Source organism: Mauremys mutica, chromosome 24 (assembly GCF_020497125.1).
Source record: "Mauremys mutica isolate MM-2020 ecotype Southern chromosome 24, ASM2049712v1, whole genome shotgun sequence".
Classification (NCBI taxonomy): domain Eukaryota; kingdom Metazoa; phylum Chordata; order Testudines; family Geoemydidae; genus Mauremys; species Mauremys mutica.
The window spans coordinates 1,803,601-1,823,735 of record NC_059095.1 but is presented as its reverse complement, the minus strand read 5'-3'; the positions used below and the strand labels follow the sequence as shown (position 1 = coordinate 1,823,735).

General features: G+C 52.2%; 3 protein-coding genes across 10 annotated transcripts in view; 1 reads left to right on the top strand and 2 right to left on the bottom strand.

The window, feature by feature from the left end:
- Positions 1–668: 668 nt before the first annotated feature.
- Positions 669–5,269, bottom strand: UBA52 (ubiquitin A-52 residue ribosomal protein fusion product 1). The gene is made up of 5 exons (XM_044998707.1): positions 5,153–5,269; positions 4,312–4,433; positions 3,114–3,200; positions 1,749–1,851; positions 669–891 (listed from the first exon to the last, which is right to left on the bottom strand). The coding sequence occupies exons 2-5, from the start codon at positions 4,412–4,414 to the stop codon at positions 798–800; spliced, it is 387 nt and encodes a 128-aa protein (XP_044854642.1). The 5' UTR covers positions 4,415–4,433; positions 5,153–5,269; the 3' UTR covers positions 669–797.
- Positions 5,270–7,984: 2,715 nt separating this feature from the next.
- On the bottom strand, positions 7,985–18,906 carry KXD1 (KxDL motif containing 1). Of its 4 annotated transcripts, none has more exons than XM_044998505.1 (5): positions 18,865–18,906; positions 12,954–13,066; positions 11,117–11,269; positions 9,881–9,927; positions 7,985–9,359 (listed from the first exon to the last, which is right to left on the bottom strand). In XM_044998505.1, the coding sequence occupies exons 2-5, from the start codon at positions 13,046–13,048 to the stop codon at positions 9,124–9,126; spliced, it is 531 nt and encodes a 176-aa protein (XP_044854440.1). In that variant the 5' UTR covers positions 13,049–13,066; positions 18,865–18,906; the 3' UTR covers positions 7,985–9,123. The 4 variants fall into 4 exon arrangements, with proteins under 4 accessions (XP_044854440.1, XP_044854438.1, XP_044854441.1 ...); XM_044998503.1 differs by lacking the exon at positions 18,865–18,906 and adding an exon at positions 13,827–14,018; XM_044998506.1 differs by lacking the exon at positions 18,865–18,906 and adding an exon at positions 13,403–13,515.
- FKBP8 (FKBP prolyl isomerase 8) overlaps positions 18,084–20,135 on the top strand; it is a 22,430-nt gene continuing 20,378 nt past the window's right edge. The window contains exon 1 of one of the 5 annotated variants that reach the window (XM_044998498.1): positions 18,084–18,123. The gene's annotated coding sequence lies outside the window, so the exon portion shown is untranslated. Of the gene's footprint in view, positions 18,124–18,155; positions 18,176–18,262; positions 18,436–20,135 lie in introns of those variants that run through there. The other 4 variants (XM_044998502.1, XM_044998499.1, XM_044998501.1 and 1 more) reach the window with 4 other exon arrangements.

The window sequence follows — 20,135 nt, the reverse complement described above, 5'->3', positions numbered from 1 at the left end:
TTGCCTTTTCAGTGTGGCACCAGGATCTGTCCATTGCAAGGGGCAGTCGCTCAGAACACAAGGGAAGAGGCTAACTCTCCTGCCCCCCTCTTACCTGTCGGTGAGTTATTTTGGTAGGAGGAAAGGCATTTCTCCTCTTCCTGACTGACGTGGTCCTTTGTGGGTGAAGCTGAGGAACAAGCTGTCTTCCCAGTGCTGCCCCTATAGTACTGTAGCTGCTGCCTCACTGCTGCTGGGCTTTTATTCCAACCACTGGGGTCTGGAATCTCCCAGGGTTCACCCTCCCCCAGCCACCAGAACAGGTTTTGGTGCAATCCTGATTACACCATCCTAAAGTGGCAAACTAGCCAAAGAAATCTTCAACCTATTCCTAGAGACTATTCCCTTTAAACCAACAAGAAAATAGGTATCACCTTGAATCGGAGGTGTGCTTTTAGCAAACGATATAGTCCATGGACTTAGCTACTGAATTCTGTTTCTACTGTACAGGAATATTGGCAGAGAAGTATCTGAATCAAGCCCTGCATTTCATGTTGAAAGGCTATGCAGTGAGAACACATTTTACAGGATATGCAGAGAAGATCATGTGCATTGTTCTGGACAGCATTAAAGTATGTGAAAGCAACTGTGCAGGTGAGAGGGCAGAGGATAAATGATAGACGCATGGCTGAGCACTGGAAGTAGATTTATTTAACACACCCCTGCCTCACACAGGACCAAGCTACATTGCAGCAGACTGACTACCCAACTTGAATTCAACAGCGCACAGCCACACGGGCCGAAGACAGGTGCTCCCTCTACTTGACCTTCTTCTTGGGACGCAGATTGTTGGTGTGGCCACACTTTTTCTTACGGCAGTTAACAGCACGAGGGTGCAGGCGGGCGTAGCACCTGAAACAGGCAGAAGAACAGCAGTCAACTCTTCTGGGGGTCGGGAACTCCCAAGAGGCTCTGCCTCGCATGGCAAGATCCCAGTCAACCCCCCTATAAACACTACTAGCATATGTACTAGAGGCAGCAAGCACAGGGGAAGAATATGCAGCTGAAGAGAATGAGGAAAGTTTAACTTATATAGGAAGGACAAATGTAAATTTGTTCTAGCCTCCTGGGTTTATGATGCAAAGGGATTTTAATGAACAGCTACCAGTGCAGTAGAGAATGCGACACCCACCAATCTCCTCTTTCCCACGCAGAATGGGCAAGGCGACCCACCACAGGCCCTTCCCAGCCCCAGTGACTGAAGCGGACCTATCCAGAACAGTATCAGAGGGGTAGCCGTGTTAGTCTGGATCTGTAAAAGCAGGAAAGAATCCTGTGGCACCTTATAGACTAACAGACGTTTTGGAGCATGAGCTTTCGTGGGTGAATACCCACTTCGTCAGATGCATCCTTCTTTGCTGCTTATCCAGAACAGGAGCCTCTCTAGGAGGTTAGGACATTGATACAGCATTAGCTGGAGGTAAAAGGTGTTAAAGCTGCCAGGAAACTGCTGTAGTTGCCCAATGCAGTTAGCTACTCAGCCCAGCTCCTCCTCAGGCTCTTTAGGCCAAGACAGAGCAGTCTATTCTATGACAGATTCCATTACCAATTGCCTCCTAGCCCACTGATCACCTGACGATACCCACTACACGTCAGAGCACAAATAAGGATGTAAGGATGCTGCTCAAAGCTGTTCACTCTCAGAGGGCAGCGGCTACACTCCCTCCAGAGGCTGTAACGCTGAGTCTATTGCATAAGACGACACATACTTGCGGCAGATCATTTTGTCGCAGTTGTACTTCTGTGCGAGCTGGCGAAGGGAAGGCTCAATGATGCCTCCACGCAAACGCAGCACCAAGTGCAGAGTGGATTCTGAAAGTAGAAATACTGAGTTAGCAGCATTTCCGAGCTGGCACAGAGACTGTCTGCAGAGGGATGAGCACAATGGGACTCCAGGTTCCAAGTGTTACTGCCACAGAAAGAAGTGACTACTTCAGTTCTGGTGGTTTTAGTCTCAACCCCAAATTAACTCAAATTCCCACTGCAGAACCAGACTGTCATGGCTCTCCCAACCCTCCCTCCTGGCGGTATCCGAAAGGCAAATGGGACAAGCTCTCCAGTTCTTTAGACACCTGGGCCCCCCTTATTGTTCTTACGACACTGTACAGGTGTCGCAGCCTAAACCCCACAAACCCAGGTCATCTATGGATAGTGGTGAACACCACAAAGCCAGTTTTTTCAAAGCCATTTCTAAGAGTCCATACGCTATAGACACAGAAGACAGCAACAGCATCTTACATGAAACCTCAAATTCTTAGATTTTAAAGCCAGAAGGGCCCATTGTGATCTAGAAGAACTTTGTATACACCACAGGCCAGACAGTTTCACCAGGTAGTTCCTGCATCAAGACTACAACTTCCAGTTGAGATGAGGCACATTGTAAAGCGACTTATGAATCGTGGTTTAAAGACTTGCACATGGTGTAGAATCCACATCACTAGAGGATTTGCTCCAATGGTTAATTACACTCCACTAAAAAATGTGCACCTCATTTCTAGTCTGAAATTTATCTAGCCTCATTGGATCTTGTTATGCCTTTGTCTAGAGCCCACTGCTATCAAATTTAGTCCCCATGTGGGTACTTCTACCACCCTGAGATAATCTTACCTTTGTAAATTAAATAGACTGAGCTTGTTTAGTCTTATTTTATTTTAAGGCAGGCTTTCCAAGACAATGCCTGTTCTTGTAGCTCTTTTCTGAAGAGTTTCCAGTCTGTGTTCACACCAGAGCTGGACACAGTATCCCAATAACCATCTTACTAACACTTGATAATGTCACACCACTCCTCACTACACTTTAGTCATTATTCCCCTACTTACATAGTCAAGGAAGACATTTGCTCTTAGCTCCCTCATTGTATCAAACTCATTCTATAAGTTATTCACCATGACCCTGAAATCCTTTTCTGAGATGTGAATTCACTTCAATATTCCCCAGTGCTTGTAGAAGACACCATGTGATAGCTTCTGCAGGCAGAAAGAGCTGAGTTTCTTCTAGTGGTTCTTTAAGCTACTGTTTAGCAACCATGCTTGAGCCCAAGTCTTTTACAGTGGTAATATGCTGTCAAACAATACCTTTTTGGATGTTGTAGTCCGAGAGGGTACGCCCATCCTCCAGCTGCTTCCCAGCAAAGATCAGACGCTGTTGGTCAGGAGGAATACCTACAAGACATCCATGCATGGAATACTGAATTGCTTTTGTCATCACATTGAGATTATTTGAAGAGCAAACCATGACCCATGGGGCACTATACTACAGGGAGGCAGATCTGCTGTAGCACAACAGCATAGCATAAGGAGGTCTTGATTAGCACTACTGGGGTGGTGGCACTCGTGTCAACTCCACAACATTTTTATGCAAAACCTTCTCACAAAAAAAGAAAATTTAAAAAAAAAATGCAGATTTGGGTCAATCAAAACAATTCACAAAGTCTGCCACTTCCTAAATGAAGAGGTAAAACATTTCAGTTTTGTTTTGGAATTTCCTCAAAAGTTAAACAAAATGTTTTGGTTGACAAAAAAATTTTCACCAAGTTTCAAAACACGTTTTGGGTCAAACTAAACTTTTTTTTTTTAATTTGCTGCAGAACCAAATAGAGAGGAGATGGATGAGGCAGTATCTTTTATTGGATCAACAGAAGTTGCCTCATCCATCTTGCCGCTCTAACATCCTGGGACCATCATGGCTAGAACTCCACTCTGAACCCCATGGGCACTTAGTTGCACAGCCCTATGTGCAGCAATGCTGTGCGGGTGTTTAACTGCTACCATGTCTTAGCAGTTGCATTTTAGGGGTAGGTAAACAGCATTCATGATCCACCCACCATCCATGCCTCAGGAGTGCAGAGCCCAAGAGCTCAGACAGAAGGTATGTCAGGGACCATTCTTTATAAAGCTGAAAAAAAGGTCACAGGCCACAATTGTGTCACAGAAACTGCAACTTCCATCACTGAGGACACCACCACCCACTGAAATGTGGCCCAGCTGTCCCCTCATCTGTGACCAGGTGCACAGCAGGGGAGCGGAGGTGGACAAAGAGGACAGGATCAAGACAGACTAGACCCAGCACGGCCAGCCCCCCCAGTCTCTGAGCAGGGGCCAGCCCCCCATATTAGATAAAAGGGTGTCCAGACCCCACTGGAGGGTAAAGCTGCCAAGGAGAGATTAAGGCCCCCAAAGGCGGTGCAGGGGACAGGCACTGACGGCCGCAGCTTTACCAACTGTGGCCCCCGCCTTCGAGCCGAGCGGGGCCCCGCGTCCTGCCGCCCCTTACCCTCCTTGTCCTGGATCTTGGCCTTGACATTCTCGATGGTGTCGCTGGGCTCCACCTCCAAGGTGATGGTTTTGCCCGTCAGGGTTTTCACGAAGATCTGCATCTTGGCGCGCGCGTGTCCCCTGCAAGAGCCGACAGCCGCTCAGCGCCAGCCGCAGCCCGCGTGGCGAGCCGGGCCACGGCCCCGCCGGGCTAAGCGGCCACCCTGCGAGGGAGGGGGGGGTCTGCCCCGGCCTGGCAGAGTCCGGGCCGCAGCCCTCCCCCAACCGCCGCCAGTCCCCCGAGCCCGCCCCCTCCCATCCTGCCGGCCCCACGCCGCTCCCCCGAGCCCGGCCCCCGGCCCCGCCGGGCTAAGCGGCCACCCTGCGGGGGAGGGGGGGGGATCTGCCCCGGCCTGCCAGAGTCCGGGCCGCAGCCCTTTTCCCTCCCCCGGGCCGCCCCACCCCACCGCCGCCGGTCCCAGGCCGCCCCCTCCCATTCTGCCGGCCCCACCCGCCCGGGCCTACCCCCCCACCCGCACCGGCCCCCGGCCGCTCCCCCGAGCCCGGCCCCCGGAGGGCTAAGCGGCCACCCTGCGGGGGAGGGGGGGTCTGCCCCGGCCTGGCAGAGTCCTGGCCACAGCCCGCCCCGCCCCCCACTGTCCCCCCCCGGGCCGCCCCCCCGAGCCCGCCCCCTGCCAGCCCCACCCGCCCGGGCCCACTCCCCACCGAGCCCGACCCGGCCCCCGACGGGCTAAGCGGCCACCCTGCGGGGGAGGGGGGGTCTGCCCCGGCCTGGCGGAGTCCGGGCCGCAGCCTCCCCCCCCGAGCCCGGCCCCACGCCCGGCCCCCGCGCCGCTCACCCAGCCGTCCGGCCGCCTCGCTGGAGAGAAGAGAAAGAGCCCCCCGGAACCGGAAACAGCCCAGCGCACGCGGGCGTTACGTCAGACGTCCCGCGCACGCAGTATTATAATAGATGCCCCCCGCCCACCTCGTGCCTTGCGTCATAACCAGCGCCCCGCCCCCGGTCAAGCTCCGCGCCAATCAGCTCCCGGGCAGGAGAGTCCCTCCGGGGGCGGAGTCAGCGCGGGGCTGTGGGCGGGGTCCGGGTCTTGGGCGGGGGGAGGGGGGGTCAGGCAGGTGTAGGTGCAACACACGCCCGGATACCGCCCCCTGGGGCACCCGAGGGGCTGCCTGAGGAGCCAGCTGAGCCACTGGAAGACTGGACCAGGGCAAATCTAGTGGCGTTACAGACCAGTCACCTTAACTGCTGTACCGGGAACGATAATGGAGCAAATAATTAAGCAATCGGTTTGCAAACGCCTAGCAGATCATAAGGGGATAAGGAACAGCATGGATTTGTCAAGAACAAAGCGTGTCAAACCAACCTGAGAGCTTTTTTTCACAAGGTAACAAGCCTTGTTGATGGGGGGAAGCGGTAGATGTGCTACATCTTGACTTTAGTAAGGCTTTTGATACTGTCTCGCACGACCGGCTCATAAACAAACTAGGGAAATACAACCTCAATGGAGCTACTATAAGGTGGGTGCAAAACTGATTGGAAAATGTTCCCAGAGAGTAGTTATCAGTGGATCACAATCATGCTGGAAGGGCATAACGAGTGGGGTCCCGCTGGGATCAGTTCTGGGTCCAGTTCTGTTCAATATCTTCATCGGTGATTTAGATAATGACATAGAGAGTACACTTACAGAGTTTGAGGACGATACCAAGCTGGGAGGGGGTTGCAAGTGCTTTGGAGGATCAGATCATTTTGAATTATAATCCTGACCAACTGGAAAAATGGTCTGAAGTAAATAGGATGAAATTCAATAAGGACAAAATACAGAAGGAAGATATATATACACACAGGGAACATGAAACAATGGGAGTTTCATGTTCCCTGTGTGTGTGTGTGTATATATATCTATCTATATATATATCTTCCTTCTGTATTTCCACTACATGCATCCGATGAAGTGAGCTGTAGCCCACGAAAGCTTATGCTACAATAAATTTGTTAGCCTCTAAGGTGCCACAAGTACTCCTATTCTTTTCACAAGCTAAATATGAGTCAACAGTGTAACACTGTTGCAAAAAAAGCAAACATAATTCTGGAATATATTAGCAGGAGTGTTGTAAGCAAGACATGAGAAATAATTCTTTTGCTCTACTTCACAATGATTAGGCCTCAACTGGAGTATTGTGTCCAGTTCTGGGTGCCACACTTCAGGAAGGATGTGGACAAATTGGAGAGTCCAGAGAAGAGCAACAAAAATGATTAAAGGTCTAGAAAACATGACCTATGAGGAAAGATTGAAAAAACTGCGTTTGTTTAGTCTGGAGAAGAGAAGCCTGAGAGGGGACATGATAACAGTTTTCAAGTATGTAAAAGATTGTTACAAGGAGGAGGGAGGTAAATTGTTCTTATTAACCTCTGAGGGCAGGAGAAGCAGCAATGGCTTAAATTGCAGCAAGGAAGGTTTAGGTTGGACATTAGGAAAAACTTCCTGTCAGGGTGGTGAAGCACTGGAATAAATTGCCCAGGGAGGTTGTGGAATGTCCATCATTGGGGATTAATAAGAGCAGGTTAGACAAACACCTGTCAGAGATGGTCTACGTAATACTTAATCCTAGCATGAGTGCAGGGGACTGGACTAGATGACCTCTTGAGGTCCCTTCCAGTTCTAGGATTCCGTGTGATACCCACATGCTACACATGCACATGGACAGTTCAAAACGCTTTATCAGCCTCAGGTACTGTAGAGCTGCTTCCAAAATGTAAGATGCTCTCAGAGGTAGATAAAATTCCTGCAGGACTCTGCTTTGTGTTTGGGGCTTAAAACCAGCTGTACGTGACACACCGACCCAGGAAACAGCTTCAGTGTTTGGGGATTAAATCTCCCCACCCAACGCACCAAGCATTTGTCCAGGGCAGAATTCACAGCATGGTGGGGTGTTGTCCCACAACCATTTGTCATTGTTGCTCATTCCTGAGGGGGTGGCAGCAGGTCTGCACAGCTTCTTTCTCCCAGCATTAAACAACTTTCCTTTCTCATTTAAGGGAAAGCCTTTGATCACTTCTGCTAACTTCTGGAAGTAACTTTCTCAGTATACATTGTTCACACGCCGTGGGCAGGCCCCAGCTCTGCAGGAATGAATGTTTTCTCAATGTATGTAGCACCAACACTAATTCACTTTAAACTAAAGCTTCTTTGTTTTTAAAGTGTTACCCCAATTCCTCTGGTGAAGTGACAGTTTCCACCAACATGGCCACTTTTCTGTATCTGGATATAAAATCCAGGGCTGAGGTTGTGAGCCTTGTGCAGGATCCTCATTTGCCTAAAGCAATATATACCGCTATGCTACAGCTAATTTAGTGGTGCTATTGGCCACTGCTATTAAAATATTTTGAATTGGGAGCAAAGGCAGATTCATAAAGCACTGACCTGCTTCCCTCGGTTGCTCTCAAAATCTGGCCTTTGCTTTGTCCAGTAAAGTTCACCTATTTTGCTCCTATTTTCATTTAATTCACACTCTTAATCATGGTGTGGTGATTGCATCCCTATAATTAGGCCCACTCCTATGTCCCTTATGTGATAGCTGTAGTGGCTGTAACTCTTTTAGCCTATCAGAGAAACCAAACTTCACCTCTAATGACCAGAAGTTACAGCGTTCATGCACAAATTCCACCTAATAAAGAAGGAACATGAAGTGGTTTGGATGGATGTTTTATTAATGGAGTCTCTAGTGGTTATTTTCGTCTAGCATTTGTAAACATGTAATACAAAAATATTTTCTTTTCACTATAATATTTCTGGAGATACGCTGATCACAACCACTGAGGATTAGAGGGCAACTTTCCCCTCCCTCCTAGGTTTACAGCAGGGTTAGTTATTTCCACCCTGGCTCTCAGCAATACAGTAACACAGACATTGGCAAAGTCAGGTGAAAACAGACAAGAAGCAGACATTTCGGTACAGCGTCTTTCTTTATCACTGTTTGAAAAATGAAAGGTTTTACCCAAAGAAACTATCTGATAATTTAACATATGATGAACACTATAGAGAGCAAGGTACAGCCACAGCAGTTGTCAAACTGTTCCATTCAAAGATCTCCATTAAGCAATGTAAGTGCAGTTATGAAAGATTCCCTCATGAAAATCAGAGCTGCAGCACAGGACAGCTGAGCACTTAAGGAAAGAGGACTTCAGGTTCTTGCCACTGTGTGGGAAAAGAGGTTCTGTAGGTGCTAGAGAAATCATTAGCATATCTTAATTAGCTACATGGCCCTGTAGAGCAGGCAGGCCTCTCAGAAGGCAGAGACGACCCCAAAAAGCAAGCTGCTGTTGCTTTGCAAGTACACGCTCCTGCGAGCCACAGCTGAGAGATATCTGTACCATGCCGGTAAGGAGGCTATAGTCTGGGTTTGCATGCACTGTAAGTTACAGAGCCTCAAGATTTCTGGGTAAAACAAAGTAAGTAAACAAAAGCAGTTTGAGTGCTCTTCTGAGACGATCTCTGTCCAGAAACTAACGATCAAAGCTGAACTTTGGGTTTACTGCTCTCCCCTGAACACACAAACAAGAACAGACGAGAATCATTTCAATCCAAACATTTTGCATGTTTGCCATATCCAGACTTGACGTTTGCATTAAGATGGCCGTTTTAATACCATGTGATGGGCCCCTCTCCACTCAGCCTTCACTTTCCCTCTCCCCACAAAAAAGTAAATGGCCAAAGAAACACAGAAATATAAATAGAGGACAGGAAGTTCTCTGGTTGCGCTCCATAGTCCATGCAGCTGATTCAGCTGATGCCTTAGTTTTTAGTATGTGTTAGTCCAGCTCATTGGCCATTTCATCATCTGTTAGACTCTGTCCATTAACAGCTGGAGAATCATACCGGCCTTGTGATAAATCCTCAAAATCCTGACTCATGGTTGGAGAAATAACGTCAGGGCTCGTGTCACAAGACTCTGTGCTCTGCTCAGAGGTAGCAATGGTGGTCGCCGGGCTTTTTGGAAGAGGGTCAAAATCATCATCGTCTTCTAGAATTGGAGATTCATGAATATCTGGAAGGAGAGAGACAATTGTTACCTCGGCCGTTTATTCTATCTGCATAAAGACGACAGGACTCCAGGTATCTTTGCCACATAAGCTGCTCCAGCTCCCCAGAGTAAAGAAGCCATGGTACAGGTATCAGCAAGAGGGAACAGGTGAGTGCAGAAGGAATCCTCAAACACTGAAATAGATTCAGGAAGGACTCAAGAGTGCTAGAACTTACAATTTCTATTTCAAAAAACTCTGGCTGCTCATTATTGTAGTAACAAAAAGCCTGCCAGCTCTTTTGCTGTGATGTGCACTCAACTTGGCAGCCATTTGGAGCTTTGTACCCTACACACAGCCACCTTTCACTGGGTAACACAGAGGTGTTTACTAGAGACTGAAGCTGCCAGCCCCTGGCCCAAACACACCTTTCTCTTTAGCGTCGGATGCCCTGGACTCTAGAGTAACCAGAAGTACTGATTTATCAGAGTGGAAGGAAGCCAATATAAAGGCTGTAAGTCAGATTGAATAACAAGGAGACACTCACTGCTGAAAGCTTCTGGGTACTGTTTGGCCAGCTTCCCTTTCAGGGTCCTGTAAGGGGGCAGGAGGGAGAAGAAAAAGAGAGCTGAGTTTTAACAAAGTACATAAATATATCTACCAACCCTTTGCCCCCCTCCGCTCCAACGAAAGAGCTGCCAAGTATTCAGCAGAACAAGCTTTGTTGCAGGAACCCTTTAAGCGGATTAAGATAAAATGCCCTTGCACTGCACGTTCATGCTGTCGCAGGAACAGAAATCCCAGGCCCTCCTGAGCTCTGGACCCTGCTGAACAAAGGCTAGATGTGAGGAGAGAAGTGTCACAGTCCTGACCACATCTCCTCTTGCCAGATGTTCCCCAAGGGGACATTTCCCTTCAAGCACTTTATTAAACCCCATAGCAAGCAGGGAGCCTGAGGTCCCTTCCCACCCTGGAAATGGGGCACTGCTGCGTTGAGATGTATCATGCGCCCCAACCAAGGAGCAGCAGCTCCAGGACCCCTGATGGCTCCAGCAGCCTCCCAGTCTCTTCATGGACTGTCTGCTTGCTGCACCTCCCCACCATATGACAGAGGCACCTGCTGCTGCTCTCCATGCACTGAGAAGTAAGGGGGCCAAAACACCCCCCCCCCCCGCGCCCCAGAGCTTTTAAATAAAGTAATTCACTATAAATCAACAAATACTCTACTGCTTTGCAGACTCGACAGTCTCATGACTACCTCCACCTTAGCAAAGACCAGGCTGTCCCCAGAATTGAAATCAGAAGTTTTTAAATAATATTTAATCCTTCTCTACCGCCTTTTACCCAAGAATATCACACCCCCATAAGGCCTCTGTGAGGTGGGTCTGTATTATCCCCATTTTGCAGAGGCATGGAGAGGTGAAGTAGCTTGATCAGTCACACAGTCAGTGGCAGAGCTAGGACTGGAAGCCAGGAGCCCTGACACCCAATGTACTATGGAAAGCACCACATCCCTCCTCCTCCCACGTTGGTTTGTTTTGCAGAGTAAAAGCAACCTATGCCTTTTATTCACTCCCCTTCTGAACATGTTTGTTAGTCACCATTCTGTTGTTTTGTGACCCTCCTGGGGTGCTGTACAGAGGTCACTGTCTCAGTAACCTTGTCTGGGACAGGGAAAGCAGGGCAGGACACCCTTGGAATCCTCTCAGGGCCCTTCCTCTATCATCCAACAGGAGGCACTGTAGAGAGACGCAGCATCCCAGATCCTGAATCCAGAACCCACCTGATTCTTCGGAATATACTATCTAGATCTTTCTTCATTTCCACCAGCGTCCTAGTGTGATGCAGGAACCTCTCATTCATCTGCTGCATGCGTACATTGGACAGATTATTAAAGTTGAGCAGCATCTCGTTGGTTTTCTCAAATCTATCGAGCCTAGAGTTAGGAAGAAACATGGGAAATTTGTCCATGAGTTTCCAAAAAATAAAGCACACCAGGTAAGATTCTTCACAATTTTCTCAAAACATGCACAAACCCCACAAAAGTCAGAAAGAAAATTATATCCTTCTTTTCTCCACCTTGAAAAGCTTTCAAAGTGATTAAAGCCCCAATCCTGCCCGGAAAACTCTGCATGCAAAATTCCACCCTGGGCAAAACCCTAGTGAAATCAATCAGAGTCTAATTGACTATTTCTCCTGACAGGAAAGTTGTCAGAAAATTTGGGGGTGGAGGGAAGAATTCAAAATAAGTGAATTGAGGAGTCTGAAGAAGCAGCAAGAGGGAGAACAGACGTGAAGATCAGCTAAGATGTGCCGGATGGACTTTTCTTAATATTTACAATTTGTTTAAAAAAGGAAATGAATTCAGCACTAAGGATGGTGCTGACTTGATAGCACTGCAGACTAAAGGCCCCTGTTTATTCCCAGAATTGACAAAGCACCAGCAATTGAGGAAGCTTCCATTACCACAAAGCATCTCACCCATGCCCTGGAAAGATCAGCTCTTTCTGTTTTGACCTCTCAGCTAGCGCAGCCTACAAGTGGCAAATGTAACCCTCTCTTCTGTAGCCCAGATGCCCACTAGGAATTGAACGAAGACCTTGCAACTCATTTTGACAGGCACTGAACAGAACAGCTGTCAGTTAGTCACTGGCAACCTAGGACAGATTTGAAGTAGTGACCAGGGGTTTTGTATCCCATCCTAACCCCACTAAATCATTCAGTTTCTATGAATTACTAACTGTGACGAAGTGGGGGGTTTTCTTGGGGTTTTCTGTGTTTTCCAGTGGTTTGCATGCACAGGGGGTGGGACTCAGTGTCCCCGGGTGTTACTGGTTTAACGAGGTGAGAGGAGAGGGAGTTTGTTGTTACAGAGGACCGGAGAGGGACTGGGAGCGATTGGTGACCTAGTGACCCAGAGGCCCAGCTCAGGAGACACAGCCGGTTCTGGCCAGTGGGAGGACAATGGGCTGTGAAGAGAGGACCCTGGTGACATGGCCAGCCGGTTCCAGCCAGAGGAGGGGAGACCCAGGCCTTCCTGTTTACAACCCTGTTTACCTGGAGAGAAGACAATTGACAGAGGCGGGGCTTGGGGCTGGTGATATTGGAGGCCCAGCTGGGAAGGAGGGGGGCTTGGGGCTGGAGAGGGGGAGCAGGCAGAGCCCACCTGGATGCAGGGGGACTGAGATATGCTGGGCTGAGGGAGGCCAGGCTTGAGATCCTGTGAGTTTCCTGTGCTGTGTTCAACTCTCAATAAACCCTCCTGTTTCATGCTGGCTGAGAGTCGCTCTGATCTAGAGAGCAGGGGGCATCAACCCCTTCGGGGGTGGAGGCCCGGGGGGGTCCAGAGCGCGTGGACTCCCTGAGGGGGCCCACCGCGAGAGACAGACGTGCTAAGGCTCAGAGAGGTGCGGCTCCAGGAGGTGGAGGGTCCTGACCCCGAGAGAGAGTGGACCCCTGAGAAGGGCTGTCGCACTGAAAGGGGCACCCCCCACGGACCGCACGGGGCCACGAGTGGGCACGATCTGTGAGTCTGACACACTAACAATTAGAAGGACATTTGTATATTTATTGGACAGAACAGCAGGGTTTTTCGGCTGATAAGATTCCACGTGACTCACATATTCTTCTGAGCCAAAATGATGGCGTTCACGTCTTCAGAGTTCACCATACTTAGCACCCTGCTGCAAAACACACCGGAGGCTGTGGGCTCCATTTTACTGTACACTGCAGCCTGCAGGAAGGGATAGAGATACAGAGGGGAAGTTCATAGGGCTGCTCATAAAAATACAAAGCAGCTTCCTCCACCGGCCCCAGCAACAATTAACAGCAGCAGACACCCTCAAACTGTTTTTCACAACAGTCAGATCCGTGAGGCAGGAAGAGAGCAGAATCCCTACCGGACCAGCTAGGCCTTCGCTGCTACCCAGAACATAACCAGAACTGCGGCAATGAGACCAAAGCTGCTCGCTAGCCCCTGCAGCCCTTCACCCTCCCCGAGAGCAAGAGCTAATCCCAGCCAAAGCCACACACCTAGCCAGCTCCTGGGATAAAGTGCTGCCCCGCCTACCCCAAGGAGGAAATCTGGATCCTTTAGCGATGTGTCCGCCTAGAAAGGGCTCATGCCTGGCTAGAGACCCTCCAGCCCCGTGGATGGGGGCTACCCCAACTCCAAACCCCCTCGAGCCCTTTCCCGATGGGCCTCAGCTGCCCCCACTGAATGCAGACCCCACCGGACGGGGACACCCTATAACACTTCTCCCTACGGGCCCCGCCCCATAACCTCCCCTAGGGACCGCCCCATAACCTCCCCTAGGGACCCCCCCACCCCTCTCCCTATAGGACCCCCTGGATCCCCATTGGACAGGGACCCTCAGAGCCCCTCCCCTGCTGGAGAGGGACATCTCATGACCCCCCCCAAGCCCCGCCCCATGGCAGCCGTGGCCCCCCATTGGCCGGGAGCCCCCCTGACTCCCCAGCCGGAGGCCGCGCACCTGGACGGGCCGCTCTCCCCCGCCCAGCCTGGGGCCGCCGCCTTCACATCACGGACGCGGCGCCCCGGCCAGGGGGCTCCGTGGGGCAGCGGGACCGGACGCGGCGGAGTAGGAGCCGGGGCAAGCGCGAGCCGGCGGCGGCGGCGGCTCGTGGGGTCCGCGGGCTAGAGGCTCACTTCCGGGATGGAGGTCACGCGTACGACGTGACCCTCGCGTCAGGACGTACATGTGCGTGAGGTCCAGCAAGGAATCCCCTCCCCCCCCCGGGGGGAGCCCGCCACCAGTGCCCCTCCCCTTCAGTGTCTCTATGGGGGAGCCCCCCACAGCTCCCCTCCCCCAGTGGGTCTATGAGCGGAGCCCTCCCCTTACAACATCCCCCCCTCAGTGTCCCAAGGGGAGTCCCCCTCAGCTCCCCTCCCCTCCCCCTCAGTGTCTCTATGGGGGAGCCCCCCACAGCTCCCCTCCCCCAGTGTCCCAAGGGGAGTCCCCCTCAGCTCCCCTCCCCCTCAGTGTCTCTATGGGGGAGACCCCACAGCTCCCCTCCTCCTCAGTGTCTCTATGGGGGAGCCCCCCACAGCTCCCCTCCCCCAGTGTCCCAAGGGGAGTCTCCCTCAGCTCCCCTCCCCCTTAGTGGCTCTATGGGGGAGCCCCCCACAGCTCCCCCTCCCCCCAGTGTCCCAAGGGGAGTCTCCCACAGCCCCCCTCAGTGGCTCTATGGGGGAGCCCCCCACAGCTCCCCTCCCCCCAGTATCCCAAGGAGAGTCCCCCTCAGCTCCCCTCCCCCTCAGTGGCTCTATGGGGGAGCCCCCCACAGCTCTCCCTCCCCCCAGTGTCCCAAGGGGAGTCCCCCACAGCCCCCCTCAGTGGCTCTATGGGGGAGACCCCCACAACTCCCCCCCCAGTGGCTCTATGAGTGGAGGCCCCCCTTACAACACCCCCCCTCAGTATCTCAATGGGAGCCCCCTCAGCTCCGCTCCCCCTCAGTGCCTGTATGAGGGGAAGGGCTCCCCCAACTGCCCTCTGGGTCTCTCGAGGGGGAGGCTACAACAACAGTGATATGGTTGTGGGCTTTGATGTGGAGAAGCCAGCTGGGCAGGGATCATGGGCACTGTGGGGACTCTGGCAGAGCATGGAAACTGGCTGTGATGTAGGGACCCTGGCCCAGTGGGTAACAGTTCAAGTTCATGTGACCCCCTCAGCTATATGGATAACATAAGTGCCCTCCCATCCCTAGAGATAAATTTCCTCAGGGATGAGGCTGTAGAAGATTAATGTTACCAGAAGGGCTCTGGGGTAACTACATAGGCAGAGAAATATTTATGAGGTTCTCTGGAAGCTGTACGTTCTTGTATATCACCAGAAAACTAAATCAAAGACAGATTGGCTGAGCAGAGTACAGGTTGAGCCCAGTGGACTGGAATAAAATCAAAGCAACCTTTTCCTACTTCATATAAGGTCCGGTCAGTGCACAGGCTGGTCCAACTTCAAGCTTCTTTGCCAGCACAAATCACCAAGAGAAAAGTTCCCAAGTCTCTGTGAGTCATTTCTCAGAAAAAGTACAAGAGCTGGCAGGGCTTTTTCAGGAAAATTATTGCTTCACTTTTTTCTCAGTTTGCAGTAAGCCTCAAAGTTACTTATAAATCAGACAAGGCAGACATTTTGCCAGCACAGATAGGCAGACCAGCTGTAATGCTGCTTCTTTTTGCACTTGTCTTCCAGAATTTCTAAAAACAGGGCCTCATTTAGCACTCTTTCCCCTTAATAAACTAAATCAAGGATCTGTCATTAACAGAAATTTCATCCATCTTACTCACACCAAAAGAGAGAGAGAGTGTGTGTGCGTGCGTGCGTGCGTGCGCGCAACATCACAGACTAAGAAGGAAAGGAAATTTCATCCTCTTTTGCTACTGGCCTAGCAATCAAAAACAAATTCAGTTTTAAAAAGTGATGCATCTCTAGGTAGTTTTGCAAGGCCATATGAATGGATTTCTGAATATGTTCAACATTTCTCCTCAGATTTTGATGTGGATAGTGTCATTTTAAAAGCTTGCATGACTCAGACAGAAAATAAAGAAGAGAAGGGAGGATTAATTCCTGCCCCTGTCCAGTAAGGTCTCTTTTACATAAAAATACCCATATGAACCAGTGGTGTGTATAAATGCATATATATGAACCAGTGGTCAAGTGACCTGGAAAAAAACTCACAAGGTGGTGATCTGGTGACCTTGGACATACGTCACAAATGGTTGCTTTTTTGCCCTAGGAAAAAATCACGTTTCCTTTCTTACAGAAAAATTAAAATACTGCAAGTTCCTGGTTGAAATGTAACCTAGAGGTAAATCAGTAACCTTGCACTGAATATTGCTCCTTTGTGTGTGCAGGAAAGTGATATGAATAATGGAGAAGAATTAATCTGCTCATCCTGGCAGGGGTACTGACCTTCTTTTGTTTAAATCTCAAATTTCTGTGTTGATTTTCTGTTTGTTAAATGAGTATTAAAGCAGAGTAGTCTAGGGCCACAATTCAAGAAAGCCCTGAAGCATGTGCTCAAGTGCTGTCCCAAATAGGGATGGTTTCCTGAATTGGGGCTTACTTCTTCATCTCTTCCTTTAGGCTCTCATATTGCGGTGCCAATTTCAGAATGCTGCCTGCTGACAGATGTTACTGGATCATACGTTACACATTCTAGGGAAAGTTCTTTGGATATCTCCAGGAGGTACCTAGCATTGTACCTAGCCCCAGATTTCTATGAATTTAAAAATACTTTCTCTGGTGTCAGAGGGTATGATGAGGATTTGTGCCTTATGTTGTGATAAAAATGTGTAAGATCCAGTAGTTATTTAATTTTGAGATATAACCCATATGAAGGGCTGAGGGAAAGAGGGTGGTATTGTAACACCATTTGTAAATGATGGTCAGGGGAGATTACTAGTAATACTCAAACAAACAAAAGGACAGTTGGAAACAATATTTTGAGAGTCTCTTAAATAGACAAACCCCTTTTAGGGCAGAGGTGCCACCATATGATCTTAATGTGGTGCCTGAACCTGACCTAACAGAGGAGGAGGTGAGAAGCGTAGTCCAGGAAATGAAGGCAGAGGGACCTGGTCCCAATACATAAGAAGGGAAGCATCCATGAACGTGTTAACTTATTGAGTTATTAGCACAAGAGAAGAAGATTGGAAGTTTACTCCAGGTGAAGGCTGAATGTGCCCTTTCCCCCCCAGAGTTCAGCCACACATACATAGTGTCATTAATAAAGAAGTGCAGCCTGCAGTGCTCTGCCTTGATCACACCTCTCAACCTGCCAGCCCCCACCCCCACTGGGATGCAGGGTGTGACAAAGACACTGAATGGGGGTGCAGTGACTGCATTTCAGAGGTAGCTAACTTTCAACCAAAAAAGTAACAGGGACACCAGCTCTGTGCGGCCACAAGGACTCCTGGGATTAAAATGAGGGTGTTTGTCTCAATCTAAGTTGCAAAGGGGAGGCAGAGTCTAGGCTGTCAGCATCAAGTGGCACATGCACTGATGGGCTGTGCCATCCCAGTGAGGTGGGTGGCTGCAGAGCATGCTGGGAGCTGTCATCTGCCCAGGGCTGGAGTGCAGCAGTGCATGCTGGGAGCTGGCATGTCCCCAGGGCTGGGGTGCAGCGGTGCATGCTGGGAGCTGTCATCTCCCCAGGGCTGGAGTGCTGCAGTGCATGCTGGGAGCTGGCATGTCCCAAGGGCTGGGGTGCAGCGGTGCATGCTGGGAGCTGTCATCTCCCCAGGGCTGGGGTGCAGCGGTGCATGCTGGGAGCTGTCATCTCCCCAGGGCTGGGGTGCAGCGGTGCATGCTGGGAGCTGGCATGTCCCAAGGGCTGGGGTGCAGCGGTGCATGCTGGGAGCTGTCATCTCCCCAGGGCTGGGGTGCAGCGGTGCATGCTGGGAGCTGGCATGTCCCAAAGGCTGGGGTGCAGCGGTGCATGCTGGGACCTGCTGGCTGCCCCTTCTGCATGGGGGCTGCTACGACCTGCTCCCACCTGTGCCGGGCCAGGGACCCAGGCCAGAGCCCCTGCACGTCCCAGCAGCCGCAGCCCGGGCTGAGCCCACCTGCGCGCAGCCCCCAGGCCGCGGCCCCTTTAAGAAGGCGCCGGGCAAAGGCCGATGCAGGCGGGACGGGCGCTGCAGCCAGCCAGTAGCGACAGGCTTCCCCGCCCAGGGGAGCCAATGAGAGCAGGGGGCGGGGCTGGAGCAGCCACGCGGAGCCAATGAGAGCAGGGGGCGGGGCTGGAGCAGCTGATCCCGGGGGCCAGGTGGGTGCTGGTGCTCGCGGGGGCGGCCGGGCGCGGGGGCTGCCCAGTGTCCGTGAGTTCGCGGCGGGACCGGGCTTGGGACCCCCCCCCCCGGCTCCGCGCGCGGGCCCCGGCTCCCAGCCAAGGTCCGGGGGAGCGGGGCTCCCCCGGCTGGGCTCTGCGTGGGGGTCCCTGCCCCGGCTGGGCGCCACGTGCCGGTGCCCGGGAGGCGTCGGACCGCGGCCGGTGCTCGCCTGGCAGTGCCGGGGCGAGGCGGGGGCTTCTCTCTCCCGGGCTAGCCCGTGGCTAGGGATGGCCCTGGCTTGACTTGCGGTGGGTAGCGAGGCGCCTGTGAAAGGCCGGGGAATCGTGGCTCCAGGACCCAGGCGCTGCGGGGTGGGGGAGCCCCGGAGGGACCCACCCAGGAGCCCCGGAGGGACCCACCCAGGAGCCCCGGAGGGACCCACCCAGGAGCGGTGGGGGGTGGGGGAGCCCCGGAGGGACCCACCCAGGAGCGGTGGGGGAGCCCCGGAGGGACCCACCCAGGAGCCCCGGAGGGACCCACCCAGGAGCCCCGGAGGGACCCACCCAGGAGCGGTGGGGTGCGCAGAAGGACTGTGTGGAGGGGGGATAGTTCCAAAGGGGCAGTTCCCCCATGGCGCACGGTGACCCGCAGTGGCTCGGCAGAGAAGGGGGAGCATCTGCCTCCCCAAAACCCCAGGGAGCAGGAACTGAAGGGTCCCCTTCCCATATCGCCCTCACCTTCTTAGTGGCGAGCTCCTGTTAAGGCTGGTGCTTGGGTCCTGACATCTCTTTCTGTGGGTGGCTCCTTCTGGGAAGTGAGGCCTGAAAAGGGCAACTGCTGGAGGGGACGATACCTGTACTTCTGCCTGGTCTTGTTAGCTGGGCCAAGGCTCCTACGGGCGTTGCCCCCTTGGGCTGGGCCCCGCACAGAGGCCTTGTGTTGCTCTCTAATTGAAACGCCTACTAGGGCAAATGTGATTTCCTCCCCCTGCCCCATGCTGCGGTGATGGGGGAGCACTGAAGGGGTGAAGGGAAGCACTGTCCCATAAATCGAGGCAGTTCTCTGAGCATTGTGGGTCTTACAGAATTAAGCTGCTTTCTGGTGCTTTTTAGTAGACTGGTACGGCATGAGTCTCTGGAAGGGCGCTCTCTGGGGGGTGCCAATCCATGCTGTGCTCTTGGCTGGGGGCTTTACTCTGAATTCCCCCTTGGCGAGTGACTTGGGGCTGGTGGGGCAGGGTGGTGTGGGCAGGAGCCCAGGAAAGCGAGACAGGGTAGCTGGGGTCCTGTCTGTTAGAGGACTTGTTCCTTGGCATGGTGACTACAGCCTCTAGCTTGCCTGTTGTTCGGGAAGCGTCCCAGCTGGGTGCGTGTCCCCCTCTGGAGACCCAGCATGCTGCTGCCTTCTGCGCTAGCTGCAGCCCATCTCCTAGCTGGGCTGGCAGCCTGGCCTGGAGAGGCTGGCAGTGAGAGGCAAAGCCCAGCAAGCAGTGGGCTGGGGGAGGCAGTGGCTAAGGCACGGATTAATTCATTACGGCCGTACACAGCCCTGTCGGACCCCTGAGTCTCCCTGGCCAGTGACTGGTTAAGGGACGCTCCTGGGCTTGTCCCAGCCGTGCTTGTCCTTTCAGGGCCCAGGGTTCTGGGAGCACACTCCTCGGAGTGACAAGTGTGAACAGGAATGTCGCTGTTACATTTTGAGGGAGTGTAACTTTACCTCCCATGTTCCATCGGGATCGCAAGGAGCCTGGTCATTAGCAAGGGCCTGAGAACCAGGAGGTGATGCTGACCGGGTGGGATTTGTTTGTTTTTTATGGGTCTGATCTTCATTATTCTACTGAGGTAGCTCCCAGAGGCCCCCTGGTGCTGAGTGCTGCACTGACTTGCAGTGTGAGACGGGCCTTTGATTTACACTGTTCAACCCTTCAGGCCAGGGACTAAGGATGGGAGACAGTCGGGATCGTTATCCCCCCTACTCACCTGGTCCTCATCGCTATGGATCTGAGCAT

Excerpts from the sequence above, each read along its gene's own strand:
- UBA52 (XM_044998707.1), bottom strand. The coding sequence starts at position 4,414 with ATGCAGATCTTCGTGAAAACCCTGACGGGCAAAACCATCACCTTGGAG. Across the intron at positions 1,852-3,113 it reads GGACTACAACATCCAAAAAG|AATCCACTCTGCACTTGGTG; the intron begins GTATTGTTTGAC and ends TTCTACTTTCAG. Across the intron at positions 892-1,748 it reads GACAAAATGATCTGCCGCAA|GTGCTACGCCCGCCTGCACC; the intron begins GTATGTGTCGTC and ends TGCCTGTTTCAG.
- KXD1 (XM_044998505.1), bottom strand. The coding sequence starts at position 13,048 with ATGGAGCCCACAGCCTCCGGTGTGTTTTGCAGCAGGGTGCTAAGTATG. Across the intron at positions 9,928-11,116 it reads AGTATATTCCGAAGAATCAG|GACCCTGAAAGGGAAGCTGG; the intron begins GTGGGTTCTGGA and ends GCCCCCTTACAG. Across the intron at positions 9,360-9,880 it reads GTACCCAGAAGCTTTCAGCA|ATATTCATGAATCTCCAATT; the intron begins GTGAGTGTCTCC and ends CTCTCCTTCCAG.